Source organism: Barbus barbus (assembly GCF_936440315.1).
Source record: "Barbus barbus genome assembly, chromosome: 19".
NCBI lineage: Eukaryota > Metazoa > Chordata > Actinopteri > Cypriniformes > Cyprinidae > Barbus > Barbus barbus.
In genome coordinates this window covers 25,088,138-25,103,381 of record NC_136747.1, presented here as the reverse complement: position 1 = coordinate 25,103,381, position 15,244 = coordinate 25,088,138, and the positions used below count along the sequence as shown (strand labels likewise).

At 37.7% G+C, this 15,244-nt stretch overlaps 1 protein-coding gene across 2 annotated transcripts in view; it reads left to right on the top strand.

Annotated features, from left to right (window-relative positions):
• Positions 1–15,244, top strand: part of LOC306885550 (chromodomain-helicase-DNA-binding protein 4-like) — a 25,051-nt gene extending 9,807 nt beyond the window's left edge. For both annotated transcript variants that reach the window (XM_079442157.1, XM_079442158.1), the window contains 31 exons: positions 147–350; positions 475–686; positions 775–906; positions 3,219–3,318; positions 3,432–3,623; positions 4,015–4,215; positions 4,317–4,454; positions 4,561–4,682; positions 5,340–5,513; positions 5,592–5,733; positions 5,863–5,994; positions 6,395–6,512; positions 6,625–6,749; positions 6,837–6,929; positions 7,022–7,160; positions 7,254–7,423; positions 7,725–7,902; positions 8,032–8,118; positions 8,233–8,324; positions 8,407–8,540; positions 9,650–9,794; positions 9,949–10,111; positions 10,563–10,663; positions 11,216–11,444; positions 11,562–11,624; positions 11,716–11,871; positions 12,531–12,639; positions 12,750–12,882; positions 12,966–13,161; positions 13,250–13,413; positions 15,012–15,244. In XM_079442157.1, coding sequence (XP_079298283.1) covers positions 147–350; positions 475–686; positions 775–906; positions 3,219–3,318; positions 3,432–3,623; positions 4,015–4,215; positions 4,317–4,454; positions 4,561–4,682; positions 5,340–5,513; positions 5,592–5,733; positions 5,863–5,994; positions 6,395–6,512; positions 6,625–6,749; positions 6,837–6,929; positions 7,022–7,160; positions 7,254–7,423; positions 7,725–7,902; positions 8,032–8,118; positions 8,233–8,324; positions 8,407–8,540; positions 9,650–9,794; positions 9,949–10,111; positions 10,563–10,663; positions 11,216–11,444; positions 11,562–11,624; positions 11,716–11,871; positions 12,531–12,639; positions 12,750–12,882; positions 12,966–13,161; positions 13,250–13,413; positions 15,012–15,023 — 4,356 coding nt within the window. In that variant the 3' untranslated portion in view covers positions 15,024–15,244. The remainder of the gene's footprint in view (positions 1–146; positions 351–474; positions 687–774; positions 907–3,218; positions 3,319–3,431; positions 3,624–4,014; positions 4,216–4,316; positions 4,455–4,560; positions 4,683–5,339; positions 5,514–5,591; positions 5,734–5,862; positions 5,995–6,394; positions 6,513–6,624; positions 6,750–6,836; positions 6,930–7,021; positions 7,161–7,253; positions 7,424–7,724; positions 7,903–8,031; positions 8,119–8,232; positions 8,325–8,406; positions 8,541–9,649; positions 9,795–9,948; positions 10,112–10,562; positions 10,664–11,215; positions 11,445–11,561; positions 11,625–11,715; positions 11,872–12,530; positions 12,640–12,749; positions 12,883–12,965; positions 13,162–13,249; positions 13,414–15,011) is intronic.

Genomic DNA, 15,244 nt, shown 5'->3' with positions numbered 1-15,244 from the left:
ATTTAGACTTAATTAGCTATATTTAATCAACCGTTGCTTTTTATTTTTAATAATAATATATACAAGAAATACAGGTTTGAGTCTTTCCACATTAAAACTTCCCTTTGTCTATCGTGAAATAATTTGTACCTCCTTTTTCCCTCCAGTGTCCTACTATGAAAGGTAAGGTACAGAAAATTCTGACCTGGCGCTGGAATGAACCTCCTCCTCCGACCCCTGTGCCGCGGCCCAGTGGCCTCCCGGCTGGTGCTCCTAATCCCACACCTTTGGCTGGTCGCCCTGAGAGGGAGTTCTTCGTTAAATGGCAGAATATGTCCTACTGGCACTGCTCCTGGGTTTCTGAGCTGCAGGTACCTGCTCTGGTTCTTATTTTGGTCTTAAAATACCATTTTGATTCCAGATTCAATCTGAATTCACACTCACTTAGTTTGCTTGGTCCTAATCTTGGCCTGCACCTTCTCTCGCTCTCTCTAGCTGGAGATGCACTGTCAGGTGATGTTCAGAAACTACCAGCGCAAGAATGACATGGATGAACCGCCACCCATAGACTTCGGCGGCGATGGAGAGGAGGAGAAGAGCGACAAGAGGAAGAAAAAAGATCCCACCTATGCTAAGATGGAGGAGAAGTACTACCGCTTCGGCATCAAGATGGAGTGGATGATAATTCACCGTATCTTGAACCATAGGTGAGATGAGCTTCAAGAGCTTTGAATCGCTTTGGATCAGTTTCATGGCTTTGCTCATGTCGTACCTCTTGTGTTTTATTCTTTTCAGTATGGATAAGAAGAATAACTGTCACTACCTCATCAAGTGGAGGGATTTAACTTATGATCAGGCCACCTGGGAGGCAGAGGATATGGATATACCAGAGTTTGACGCCTACAAACTGCAATACTGGAACCACAGGTATACATGAGCATGGACACTATTGTTAAAGACTCTAAATAGCATTTGCAGAGCATTTAACTTCCAAAATAGTGTGAAGTCACATCATGGAACTCTTTAATAAATGCTTTTCATTTAAATGTTTTATGTAATTCCTGGCAATGTTATTTTAGTATTATTTATATACTATTATAGTTTTAATGTGGATTTTTTTTTTTTTATTATATATATATAGTTTTCCTTTTAATTCTAGTAATTTTATGTGCTTTTGTAACTTAATTAGTTTTTTGTTTTTTAATATTGCTATTTAGGTTTAATTTATTTTTGTTTTAGTTTTATTATTGATGTACTATTATAATTTATATGAATATTTTGCATTGGACTTTTAAAAGTATATTTTCAGTTTTCATGTTTAGGATTTTTCTTTAATATTACTTAGGGATGTTCATTTTAAGCGTTTAACCGTTAACCGACCGATAATAATTTTGACCGATTAATACAATCAGTCACTTATTTTTTTTTTCAGTAATTTATCAAAATATTTTAAAACGTCTGCTGCATGGTTAAAATTAGCTACTCAACAAAAAAAAGTTTTTTAGAGAAAGAGAGAGAGAGAAAAAAAACATAAGTCGCCTATAAGTCACATTTTATTATTTCATTCAGAAATAGGCCGACACAAATTACAAACATTGTAATAAATACTGTAAACATAGGCTATTTAGTCCCCTCACTCCACAACAAATCCTTTCAATTAACAGTAGGCTATTTAGAAAAGAACAAGAATTAAAAATGTAAGAAGCTATAGCTATATAAACGACAAACCAAAACAAAACCGAAAACTGAAACCAATGTTGGGTCTCTCGTTTGACACAAAATCAATAGTTTCTGTATTTGCGATGTATTTGAATGCCAAAATATTATTTACCTTTTTATGTAGGCCTACGTCACTTGCGTTCCAACATCCACGTAAAACAAAATGTTTTGCATAACTTCACGGCGGTACAGTGATGACGCTTAACGGCACAGATTTGACTACGTATTTAAACTGAACAGTGTGGGGTTTTTTCTCATATGTTTGACTGATTGTTTTTTATGATGATGATGAACAGGCTGCATTGTCAAGGTAGAATGCTTAACTGTGTGCGCATGTGGGGCTGGACCGATCACTTGATTTTTTTTTTTTTTTTTTTTTTCTAACAGTGGAAGCAACTACTCCTTTCAGTCATGAAGATAATCGGAATTGTAAAAGGTTTGCTTTTATTTGTGTACATTCACAATAAAAACAAATCTTTGCGCTTTTGTAAAATAAGCCTAAAATATAGGATGCCACTTTCTGCCGTCTGGTTTCCTTTCGCGCAGCACAAAAATGAACCGAACTCTACATAGGCTACTTGTTACACAGTTTTTCTTTCGTTTTCTTAAATTATTATTTAAGTGAAAATATATTTCTCGTATAGGCCTATTTATTCGTTATCTTATATATTTATTTATTAGCGACTAGCTTTAAGTTTTTCTCCGCTTGCAGGAGTGCTGCAGGTGCGTGATGTGATAGCTATGATGACCATGTGAATCCTCATTTTCTGTTTGCTGCTTTTTGCGCATGGAAAATGAATCCCCGGAAAACAAATGTTAGTATTTTTAACGGGTCACAGACACTTATTCTCTCTAATTTAATTCAGTTCTAATTTAAAATAATCTTGTCAGTTAACAGTTAATAATCGGTTAACTATCGGTTAGGAAAAATAACTGAAATGAACATCCCTAATACTACTATTTTGGTTTAATACTTTTATTTTTGTTTAATTTTATGCTATTAAAGTTTATATCAGAGTTTTGAAGTAACTTTTTAAATATATATTTATAATAATATTATAATTTTTGATTTACTTATTTATTTTTTTAGCTTATTACAGTTTCCTTAATATTTTTTGTATTTAATATGTAATTAAAGTATTACTATTTGCTTTATTTTATTTTTAGTTTCAGTTCAATTAGAGTTTTTTTTAAGATTTAAAAATATTTCCAATTAGTAGTTTTTAATGCTTCAGGTTAAACTTGATGGAAATTAGAAAGTGTTTTTGTCTAATACTAGTTTTTTTTTATTTCAGCTTTCAAATGCAAAAAAATTAAATTACATGGTTTGTTACTGTTTGGTATGCAAGAGAACTTTTAAAGGCAGTGAAAGTTATACAAAAGAAGATGGAAACTTTTATTTTTTAATTAATCAGTAGCCTAAACTTGACAAAATGTGAAATCTTCAGGTGTATAGACCTGAAAATGCAAGAAAACACGCATACTGCTCATCAGATTCAGCTTTTTTTTTCCTTTTAAAGGGAGTTGATGATGGGTGATGAAGGTAAACCAGGAAAGAAGCTGAAGCTCAAAGGAAAGATGCGTAAACTGGACCGACCTCCAGAGAACCCTGTGGTGGATGTAAGTGAGCTTTATTGTTTTGGTCCTACAGACTACTTAACACAGCACCTTTTTTGACCCAGCTGCCCCACTTGCTCATCGATGGCTAAAACCCATTTCTTATCCTCCTGTAGCCCACTATTAAGTTTGACCGTCAGCCAGAGTATCTGGACGCTACAGGCGGGACGCTGCATCCGTACCAGCTGGAGGGGCTCAACTGGCTCCGCTTCTCCTGGGCTCAGGGAACCGACACCATCCTTGCAGACGAGATGGGTCTGGGAAAGACCGTGCAGACTGCTGTTTTCCTCTATTCACTGTATAAAGAGGTGTGTGCTTTTATTTGGTATGGGAATCTAGAAAGACATTATTGGCTTATGATGTGATGAATTGAACAAATTGTTAATCCTTGTAATCCAAGGAAAACTATACTGCTGCTCAAAACTTAGATCAACAAGATAAAGAAAAAAGTCTCTAATGCTTTCAAAGGCTTCATTTATTTTCTCAAATTATTACTGTAAAAATATAGTAGTGTTGTCGGTCGCGTCAATTTAAAAAGAAAAAAATAGGGTCGCTCTGAAAAAAGTTTGAAAACTGCTGAAATAGTATGTTATGTATATTACGTATTAAGTGTAGAAATGTCATGTTAAAATTGAATGTTGCCAAACCATTGAATGTTATGTTTTTTTGTTTTAAAATGTTGGTGTCTTCGTTCTCCAGGGTCATTCGAAGGGTCCATTCCTGGTGAGTGCCCCCCTGTCCACCATCATTAACTGGGAGCGAGAGTTTGAAATGTGGGCCCCGGATATATACGTCGTCACATACGTCGGAGACAAAGACAGCAGGGCTGTCATCAGAGAAAACGAGTTCTCCTTTGAGAACAACGCCATCCGCGGTGGCAAGAAACCCTCCAAGATGAAGGTTAGTGAGTTGGAAAACTACTCTTGAGTCTCTCTCTCTCTCTATATACATGTGTATATATATATATATATATGAGTGATTGTTTCTTCATGGTCGTGCAGAAAGAAGCCTCCGTGAAGTTCCATGTGCTGTTGACCTCCTATGAGTTGATCACTATTGACACGGCTGTTCTGGGCTCCATCGACTGGGCTTGTTTGGTAGTTGACGAGGCCCATAGACTGAAGAATAATCAGTCAAAGGTGAGACCAGCATAGATTATGCAGTACTGATGTAGTTAAAATGACTGATTGGTAGATTTTAGTGGTGGTTTGAGGTTGTAATGCTTTGCTGTGGTGTTTTGTGCAGTTTTTCAGGGTGCTGAACAACTACCCACTGCAGCATAAGTTGTTGTTGACTGGAACTCCACTACAGAACAATTTAGAAGAGCTTTTCCATCTGCTCAACTTCCTCACACCAGAGAGATTCAGGTGCGCTTCTGATTCATTTCAAATCTAAAGATCATGCAGTCTTGAAATATCATGTAACGGTATTACAATGAAAATAAATACTAATAAATATATAAATAACAATCATTTTATAACAATTCATTATAACACGTATAATTTTAACTTTAAAATAATTTATTGTAATTTTCATATGTATTTTTTTGTAAGACCTATATAAAATTACTGAAATAATGAGTTAAATGAATCTCACAGTGCACTTGTTTTAAACAACAAATTATCTGGAATATATATATATATATATATATATATATATATATATATATATATATTTTTTTTATTATTTTAAAAATTCTATTTTTTTTAAATAGTTTTTGCAAATAATGTAATAGTTTTCGATACAAATTTGTTTGTATAGAGCTTCACAAATGTTACACAGCTGCTTTACATAAATTATCATACAACCAGTGAGGAAAAACAACCGTGGCATTAGAAAAATCCATTCACAGAAGCATGCACTTTTCAACTATTTCTGAATATTTGTAAGTTGTAAGGAAGCATAAATGAATACTTAAAAGAAAATCTGCATATTGTTTTATAAAAAATTTATTCCTTTAGCACCATCTGGTGGCCCCCTGGGTATCTGCAGACATAAATGACAATCTTGCTCTCATTCTGCAGTAATCTTGAGGGTTTCTTGGAGGAGTTTGCTGACATTGCCAAGGAGGACCAGATCAAAAAGCTTCACGACATGCTGGGACCACACATGCTCAGGAGACTCAAAGCTGACGTGTTCAAGCACATGCCTTCCAAAACAGAGCTCATCGTCCGAGTCGAGCTCAGCCCCATGCAGAAGTGAGTATGTGATGACGAATGGACTGAGAAGTAGGTTACAGGAGCCGAAGTTTCTAAATCTTTCATCTGTTAATCCAGGAAATATTACAAATTCATCCTGACCCGCAATTTTGAGGCTCTGAACACTCGGAGTGGAGGAAACCAGGTTTCTCTGCTGAACGTCGTTATGGACCTCAAGAAGTGCTGCAATCATCCCTATCTCTTCCCCGTTGCTGCTATGGTACGGTCCTCTTTTTCTGTGCCTTTAATATCAGACCAATAACTTGTCATATTATGTGATGTTTGAGTAAATTGCATATTGATGAAATCGAAAAGATTGAGATGTCGTCTGATTGGCTGTGTGAAACAGGAAGCTGCCAAGATGCCCAATGGGATGTACGAAGGCAGCGCCTTGACTAAATCTTCTGGCAAACTGCTGCTACTGCAGACGATGCTGCGGAAACTCAAGGACGGCGGACACAGAGTGCTCATCTTCTCTCAGGTAAACGAGCATTTATTTATTTATTTGCTTGCTTGGGATTCATTTACCTCTTAGCTTATCTCTGAGGCAAAAACTTTTTTGCCTCCCAAAAATGAATGAAGCAGCAGAACATTTTTTTAAACCGTGATTAATAAAAAAAAAAATTTAGCACCATATCAGCACATTAGAATGATTTCTGAAGGATCATGTGACACTGAAGACTGGAGTAATAATGCTGAAAATTCAGCTTTGCATCTCAGGAATAAATTGCATTTTGAAATATATTTAGTAGAAAACAGTTATTATAAATTTTATTAATATTTCACATTATTGTTTTTACTATATTTATTTTGTTTTTAATGACAAAAAAATGGCTATAATGGACAGCAGGAGTTTGAAATGTTTTGTCCCTCTTCTCTAGATGACCAAAATGTTGGACCTGCTGGAAGACTTCCTGGAGCACGAGGGGTACAAATATGAGCGCATTGATGGAGGCGTCACAGGAAGCATGAGACAGGAAGCCATTGACCGCTTTAATGGTGAGACCAGATGTTTGCTATGTAACTGATGTGGCTTTTACATTCGTTCTCTCTTGCTTTGTATAAACTCCATTTCTAAGTGTCGTAATGAATGGGATTTTTCCTGCTTTAGCCCCTGGTGCTCCCCAGTTTGCTTTCCTGCTGTCGACCAGAGCCGGTGGTCTGGGAATCAATCTGGCAACCGCAGACACCGTCGTCATCTACGACTCTGACTGGAACCCTCACAATGACATTCAGGTGAGATCAGGCATCAGCAAAAAATCATATAATAATATCTGACTTGGCAAATTTATGCACACTGGTGGTTGGTGTTTTCTCTTGTAGGCCTTTAGCAGAGCTCACAGGATTGGTCAAAACAAGAAAGTTATGATCTACCGCTTTGTAACCAAAGCCTCTGTAGAGGAGAGAATTACTCAGGTACACATTTTTTCTGACACTTTTTTTTTTTTTCTTTTTTTGCCAACACTGTCTTTTGAATCTAAACTGATTGGTCTATATTTAATCTCAAGGTGGCCAAGAAGAAGATGATGTTGACTCACTTGGTTGTGCGTCCTGGATTGGGCTCAAAGACCGGTTCGATGTCCAAACAGGAGCTTGATGACATTCTCAAATTTGGTACAGAAGAGCTCTTCAAAGACGATGGAGAAGGTGTGGCTGGAGTTACAAACTACTTTACTTTATACCAATACAGTTTCTCACCTAAAGAAGGGAGGTTGAAACTGGTCGTGTTTGTCTGTTAAGGAGAGAATAAAGAAGAGGACAGCAGCGTGATTCACTACGATGACAAAGCTATCGACCGGCTGCTGGATCGTAACCAGGACGCCACCGATGACACCGAGATCCAGAGCATGAACGAGTATCTCAGCTCCTTCAAAGTGGCTCAGTATGTGGTCAAGGATGAGGAAGAAGCGGTGAGTGTCAGTAAAGAGCACTGGGGCTGCTGGACATGCGGGATAACGGCTGGCACGAGTATTGCACGATTAATCAGCAATTAAAGCAAAATCGTGATATGGCTTAGTGTTGCTTATAACGTGCTTTTTGGGAATGCGATATGTTCCAACCGTCTTCAGAAACGTGTAATGGGAAGCACTTGACAACACAAGAGAAACTTTAAGGTCTCCTGCTGTTTTCTTCCAAAATAAAAGTTTGACGGTTTAATGTAATATTTACCATCTCTTGCTCTTTTTCACTGTTTCCTGTCACCTCCCTCAGGAAGAGGAAGTTCAGAGGGAGATCATCAAGCAGGAGGAAAGTGTGGATCCAGATTACTGGGAGAAACTGCTCCGACACCATTACGAGCAGCAGCAGGAGGATTTGGCTCGTAATCTGGGCAAGGGCAAGCGAATCCGCAAACAGGTCAACTACAACGATGGCTCTCAGGAGGACAGAGGTGAGAGATGTGCTAACACTATTAGACTATAAACCACACTTGAAGCGTTTTGTCCGGGTTGATGTAAACAGCCATTGAAAGTGCTTTTAAGTTTAAATGTTAATCATCATATTTCTTGTTTTGTTACAGACTGGCAGGATGATCAGTCTGATGGCCAATCAGATTACTCTGTTGCTTCAGAGGAAGGAGACGAGGACTTTGACGAACGAACAGAAGGTGAGACCCACATGACAATTATCAAATAGTTTTTTTTTTTTATATATATATATATATATTTTTAAACATTTAAACCCCTTTTCTGAGCCCAATTGTTCCACGCTTTACTTGCAGCCAATTCACGGCGACCCAACAGGAAAGGCCTCCGAAACGACAAAGACAAACCCCTGCCCCCCCTGCTGGCCAGAGTGAGCGGCAACATTGAGGTGAGTGAAGGATACCTGGGATTTGTTTTCTTGAACTCCTGTGTTTTGAGTTTAACATGCTAAACCACTTTGGATTTGGCAGGTGTTGGGTTTCAATTCTCGTCAGAGGAAGGCCTTCCTGAATGCAGTGATGCGTTATGGGATGCCGCCTCAGGATGCCTTCACAACCCAGTGGCTGGTCAGAGACTTGCGTGGCAAATCAGAGAAGGAGTTCAAGTAAGTTTGGGCTCATTTAGTGTTTAAGTTTACAACTAGGTTACAAATATTATATAAATGGGGAAAAAAAAACTATGAATGTGATTTTCTTTTAGTTATAAACTGTGCAAGATGTCATCAGTTCTTGGCCTAACTTTATTTTTGAGGGTGTTTTGTAAATATTTTAAGGTTGTGACCAGATTAAAAATTTGGAAAGAATAAAATAAATAAATTAACACTCTTCAGCAAAGATGCATTAAATTATCAAACTGAAGTCTGGAGTAATGGCATAAAGCATAAGACTTTTCAAAAACATTAACAAAATCTTAAAAACAGTAGTGTATATGAATATAGATTTCCATTTAGTGGAATATAATAGTGGTGCAACGATCACAAAACTCACGGTTCTGATCATATTACGGATTTTGAGTCACGGATCGGATCATTTTTCAGATCGGCAAAAGACAAACAAACAAAACTTTTTTTTTTTTTTAGGCCTAATTACTGAAAGCTTACTTTAAGTACTTCTATACTATATCAAAAACAACTAGCTGAACTAATAAAGCCAGTAATAAAACAAGAACAATTACACAAATTACAAGTGTAGATGAATACAACATAAAGTTACTAATAAAGTCAGTAACACTAGTATTCAGGTGCGGAAATGTAATAATTAATAGTAAAATAACACTATAGTGCTCTTCACTGCAGGTATTTATAGACTGCTGTCTCTTTAAACTTGCTCTTGCTTGAATGGTTTAAAATAGTTTGAATGGGTAAATTGGCAAGACAAAACACGTGCAAATGATAAACTTTCACTCTATGATGGTTAACCTTAACAGTTAACCCACGAATCACATGCGAGCCGAACCGTGGGGTCTGGTCCGTATGGATCATCCACAATCCGTTGCACCCCTAGAATATAATATGTATTTTTAGGTTGCAGTCAGGTTAATCACATTCACTCCTTTAATTAATAATTCAATTTTTAGTTTTTTTGGAGATATTTGTTTATAAGCAAAGGGCTCCTAGAAAAATAAATACATAACATCCTAGCTAAATATTCATACTCGGGGTGTCTTGGATCTATGAACTGGTTCTAATGGTATTGTCCATGTCTACTTTCTCAGGGCTTACGTCTCACTCTTTATGCGGCACTTGTGTGAGCCTGGTGCAGATGGTGCTGAAAGCTTTGCCGATGGCGTTCCCCGGGAGGGACTGTCACGGCAACACGTCCTTACTCGTATTGGTGTGATGTCATTGATCAGAAAGAAGGTAAATGAGTGATGTATTGTAGTTAACATGCAGTACAAAAGCAAAGGAGTTTACAAACCGATCATATGCAATTTGCAAGATACATGAATAGCAAAATCCATTTTGTGTAGATGTCTAATTTTTGGTGTTTTTGTGAATAACTACTACTTTTCAGGTACAAGAGTTCGAGCATGTGAACGGTCAGTGGTCAATGCCCTGGATGATGGAGCTGAACGAGAATAAAATGGCGTCCACTGTCAGCAGTCAGCCTGATTCCCCCAGCAAAACGCCCTCTACTGGCACTCCAGCGGACACTCAGCCCAACACACCAGCTCCAGGTACAATATATGCCACAACCTCTCAGATTGTAAGTTGATTGCCGTTAATATAAGGATGTATTCACACCAGGAAAGTCTGCTAGCTTACTTGCTTTGGTCCGGACCAAATACAATGTTGATTTTTTTGGTTTGTTTGTTTGGTGCGGTTCGCTTTCACACTGCTCTTTTAGCAAGTGAACCAGAAATTGTGAACAAAACCACACGTGTTAAGGTCATTCATTCATTGGTTCAACCGTACCAGAGTTCGTTTGGAACTAGACAGAGGCCACCTCTTCAGCTGGGTCTCGGTACGGTTGTTTGGTCCGCACCCAAGTGCGATTGCTGTATTCACACCTGCCCAAAAGATCTGCACCAAAGTGGGAAGCGAACTTAAGTTTGATTCAATCGAACCAAACAAGACAGGTGTGAATACACCCTTAGATTATTAAACCTTTGCCCATTTGTTCTACAGATGGTGTTTCCAAAGCAGAAGATGGTGGAAAAGATGGTGATAAAGAAAAGGTGAAAAATGGAGACGGTGAGAAGGACGCAAGTGAGAGTAAAGACAATGAAGTGAGTACAAACAAACTGTCTGGGTCTCTGCTTAAAGCCTGATACACTCTTGGTGAAGTTCTTTTTTTGTTCTTCATTTTGGGATTAAAATAAAAAGCAGCGATTACTGTTAGCAAACAACCTGGCTCCGCTTATACAGCTGAGAGTGATGTTTAGATGAATATAAATGTGCTGCACGCTTTCTTCTCGCCAATGAAATAAACACACAACAAATATGACAGTGGTGAGACAACAGCAGTTAAGAAAGCATGTGATCATAGCGATGAAGGTGCTTGCAGATATTTATATCTATCTATAATTTTTATTTATGCAATAGATTGCTTTAAAACGAGCAGTATTAAATATTTAAAAACTTGTCTGTTTCAACTGGAGTTACAACTTCGATTTCAGCCTCTCCTGAGTGTTCATGTTTTTACTCGCGTCTGACCTCGACGGAGTAAACAGAAGTTGAATTAGAGATTTCCATGACAAAGAAAGCCTGTTATGTACCTGATATGTAAGCACCATGATTTTGATTGTTAATAAGCTAATTCTATTTCTTCTTCTCAAAAGGTCATTGCCATTCCTGATGAAGATGACGAAGCTTCTTCTACTTCGGAAGACAAAAGGAAAGACAAAGAGGAGAAGGACAAGACACCTGAATCCTCTTCAGAGGGAGACGCAGCTGATGGGAAGCAAGATGAGAAAGAGGAAGAGAAAGGGAAGTCTGGAGACGCTGATGAGACCAACGACAGCAAGCCCAAAGGATCTGAGGCTGAGAAGGAAACTTCAGACGCCAAAGGTGAACAAAAATGCCATTTCCAACCCATTTGACCTTGATGATATGGGTTGAGTGAGATCAAAAATTTACTTCATCTGAATATACAGTAGTTCATTTGTTCATATGCTTTTTTTTCAGGAGAAAAGAAGGACGATGAACCTGAAAAGATGGACACTACCCCTGTTACAGATGAGAAGAAAGGTCTGTACCACCTGACTGGATTTGGAATGATAATGTAGTTTGTGGATCTCACCTATACACTTTACTAACTTTGTCATTCAATTGGCTCTAGCTCAGAAGGACGAGAAGGAATCTGGTAAGACGGAGGAAGCGGGGAAACTGCAGAACGGAGAGAGTGCCAAAGACAGCGCAGCTGGAGCAGCAACTGAAGAGAGGAAGAAAGCCAAAACACGGTTCATGTTCAACATCGCAGATGGAGGATTTACCGGTAAGATCTCCTGTTCAGACGGTCTATTTTAGAAATTCTCCTCAGGTTATGTACTAGATTTAAAACAGACGTGATCAGCTAGAGATGTTTTATACATTATGACCCAAAAACTTAGGACCTTGATTAGCTTTTTAAGTTAGCTTTTGGTTAATATATCGTAAGTCATTGTTTTCTTTCCCCCGTTCATTTTCTCTCTGTTTTTAAAATAAATATGCTTTTACCTTATGTTTTTCCTAGATATATTTCTACTGTGAAAAGCACTTTGAGCTGCATTATAAAAAGTGATATCAATTTATTTTAACTGTTTTAATTTAATGTTTATTTATTTTAAACTATTTTTCAACAATTTTAACTTATTTTAATTGTATTATTTGAACTACTTTAACTTTATTTAATTTTTATCTATTTTAACTATTTAGATTAGGTATTAGCCATTAATTAATATATTACTTATTAATGGATTATTTATTTGATTTTATGTATTTATTGTAACTTTTATCTCAATTATTTATTTTAACTCTTCATTTATGAATCACTGAACAAAATAAATTTGTATTTTACTATTAAAAATAATTATTAAATGCTAAAAAGGCAGAATTATGTCAGTCATAACATAATTACTTGCCAACATGCCATAAGTGTTTTTTTTTTGGTCACAGAATTACACTCGCTTTGGCAGAATGAGGAACGAGCCGCTACAGTCACCAAGAAGACCAATGAGATCTGGCATCGTCGCCATGACTACTGGCTACTCGCTGGCATCATACAGTATCCTTAAAAAAGCCAGCTTTCAGCGTGCATGTACAGATGTGAGAGTGTCTTTCAGATGCGTTCAATGACAAGCAGAGCACGAGATCTTCCTCAACTCACTGTCTCAGACACGGTTACGCTCGTTGGCAAGATATTCAGAATGACATCAGATACACCATTCTTAACGAACCCTTCAAGGGAGAGATCAACAGAGGAAACTTCCTGGAGATCAAGAACAAGTTTCTGGCCAGGAGATTCAAGGTATTATGAAAGGAATTGAATTTTTCTTGTACGCAAGTGAAGATATTGGAGTTAGTAAGACCGTTTTTATGCGTCTCCTGTAGCTGCTTGAGCAGGCTCTGGTGATTGAAGAACAGCTGCGCAGAGCTGCGTATCTGAACATGACTGAAGACCCTTCTCACCCCTCCATGGCTCTCAACACACGCTTCAGTGAAGTGGAGTGTCTGGCCGAGTCCCACCAGCACCTGAGCAAGGAATCCATGTCCGGAAACAAACCTGCCAACGCCGTCCTACATAAAGGTGCATCATCTGACCTCGTTTTAATTTTGAACTTCTGACTCGCTATAGAAGCTGACGCTCACTGCTTTCTCGTATGTGTTTCTGACAGTACTGAAACAGCTAGAAGAGTTGCTCAGTGACATGAAAGCAGATGTCACTCGTCTCCCGGCCACCATCGCCAGGATACCTCCTGTCGCCGTGAGGCTGCAGATGTCTGAAAGAAACATTCTCAGCCGTTTGGCCAGCAGAGGACCAGACACACAGTCTCAGCAGGTACACAATCACCTACCCGTACTGCTGGGAATTATGCTTGGACCATATCAGATTTTCAAAGTCTATTAATTGTGCCTTACAGCAAACAGGCACAATTTTTCTAGTCTAAAATTGTGCCTGTTTGCTGAATTATGCATTAGCAGGGCTCGCAAAATCACTAGCCCGACGTCCCGGGGCTATTGCGTTTTCCAGTCGGGCTACCAAAATGTATCACTGCCCTGCCAGATGGACTACCTTAAAATACAGGGCTCCCGCACGTCCTTAAAAACTCTTCAATTTAGATGTATCAAACTTAAGGCCATTAAAAAGTTTTAAAAACGTTAAATGGTATTAGAAATGTCTTAATTATAATTTCAAGAGGTTTTACAGTTAGGGACAGAAAGACAAGAATGGCGACACGGCTGGATTAAACTTCATAAGGCAATGATGTCATTGAATAAATATGAGCGCTGCACGTTTCAAATCAAAACACAACACGGATGTCTTTATGATTGTATCTGAAGTGAAGCGACTGTCCTCGGCATTTTCATTTCATCTTACCTATAACGCCTGATAAAGCAGCATTTATGAGCGCGGGAGGCGCTGCTTTTGCAGAGGATGAGTTTGCATTTCCAATAAGCCTTTCTTGCTGTTTATGGTCAGATAAATGCAAATATCGACCATTGTTTTTAAGCAGCAAACACAGAGTTGTAAATGAGAAGGCAGTTAATGTGCCTTCTAAAAATCTAATATTTATGTTTTAATTTAATATAATCATTTATATGCTTGATTTATCCCTTTTCATAAAAAAGGCTGAAATGCTGTTGTATAAGATTTTAGTTATATGTGAAACCTGTATCTGAACTGTAAATCATGTAATTTTATGGCTTAATACTGCATGTCACCATAGAGGTTGTCCAACCCCGTCATACAGTGTTAATTTTTCTTGTGCAGCTCTTAAAATGGGTCATAAATTGTTTTTAAATTCTGCAGATACTTGCTGTTGATATTTGTGTATTGAAAATATTTTTGATCGACAATTAGACTCCTATCTGATTTTCTATATTTAAAAAACATTTTAAATTAATAAGTTAAATGAATTTTCGGGCTACCAAAATCGGGCTACCAGGGATTTAGAAATTTTGCGAGCCCTGATTAGATTTGTGTTGAGTTGGATGGAGATGGGTACAGATAGATGTCATCTTTAAGGTGTGTGTGTGTGTGTGTGTGTGTGTGTGTGTGTGTGTATATATAAAAATATATTAAAGTAAAAAAAAAACTAACTTGACATGCTCTGAATTAGGGTGTGTTTTCGAAGTAAAACATGAGGTCATGCATTTTATTGACAGAGAAACCACAGGATATAGTCTTTTTTCCCCCTTTTAACAACTGATTAAGAAGGTTATGTGACGTCTAAACTGAGCTCAATGTCACGTCTACCAATACATAAATTATAGACCGTAGCATGTACAGAAATAAAATAGTAAAAATGTTGACATTGTATTTTATTCATCAAAAGACTGAATATTGAGTAAAGCCTCATGCTGCAGTTTTTCCTTGGAGTTGTCACATCTTTGCCCTGTTTGTTAATAACTGGTTTTGTCTGTTCACGTTGCCAGGTCCAGCAGTAGCCTGCAGCAGACGCCGCACACCACGTCTACATTCCTGATTGCACACGATATCTCATCTTAGCTTGAATCCACACCCTCGTACTGTCCGCTCAAACCTGAGGGCTGTGGATATTTGAGCTGTTGTTTTTTATTGTTTTCTTAATATTGTTTCCATAATATTGTTGATTATGGTTTTTGGGACCTCAATAAAAATGTTCAATAAAGGTTTTTGTTCCTTTTGT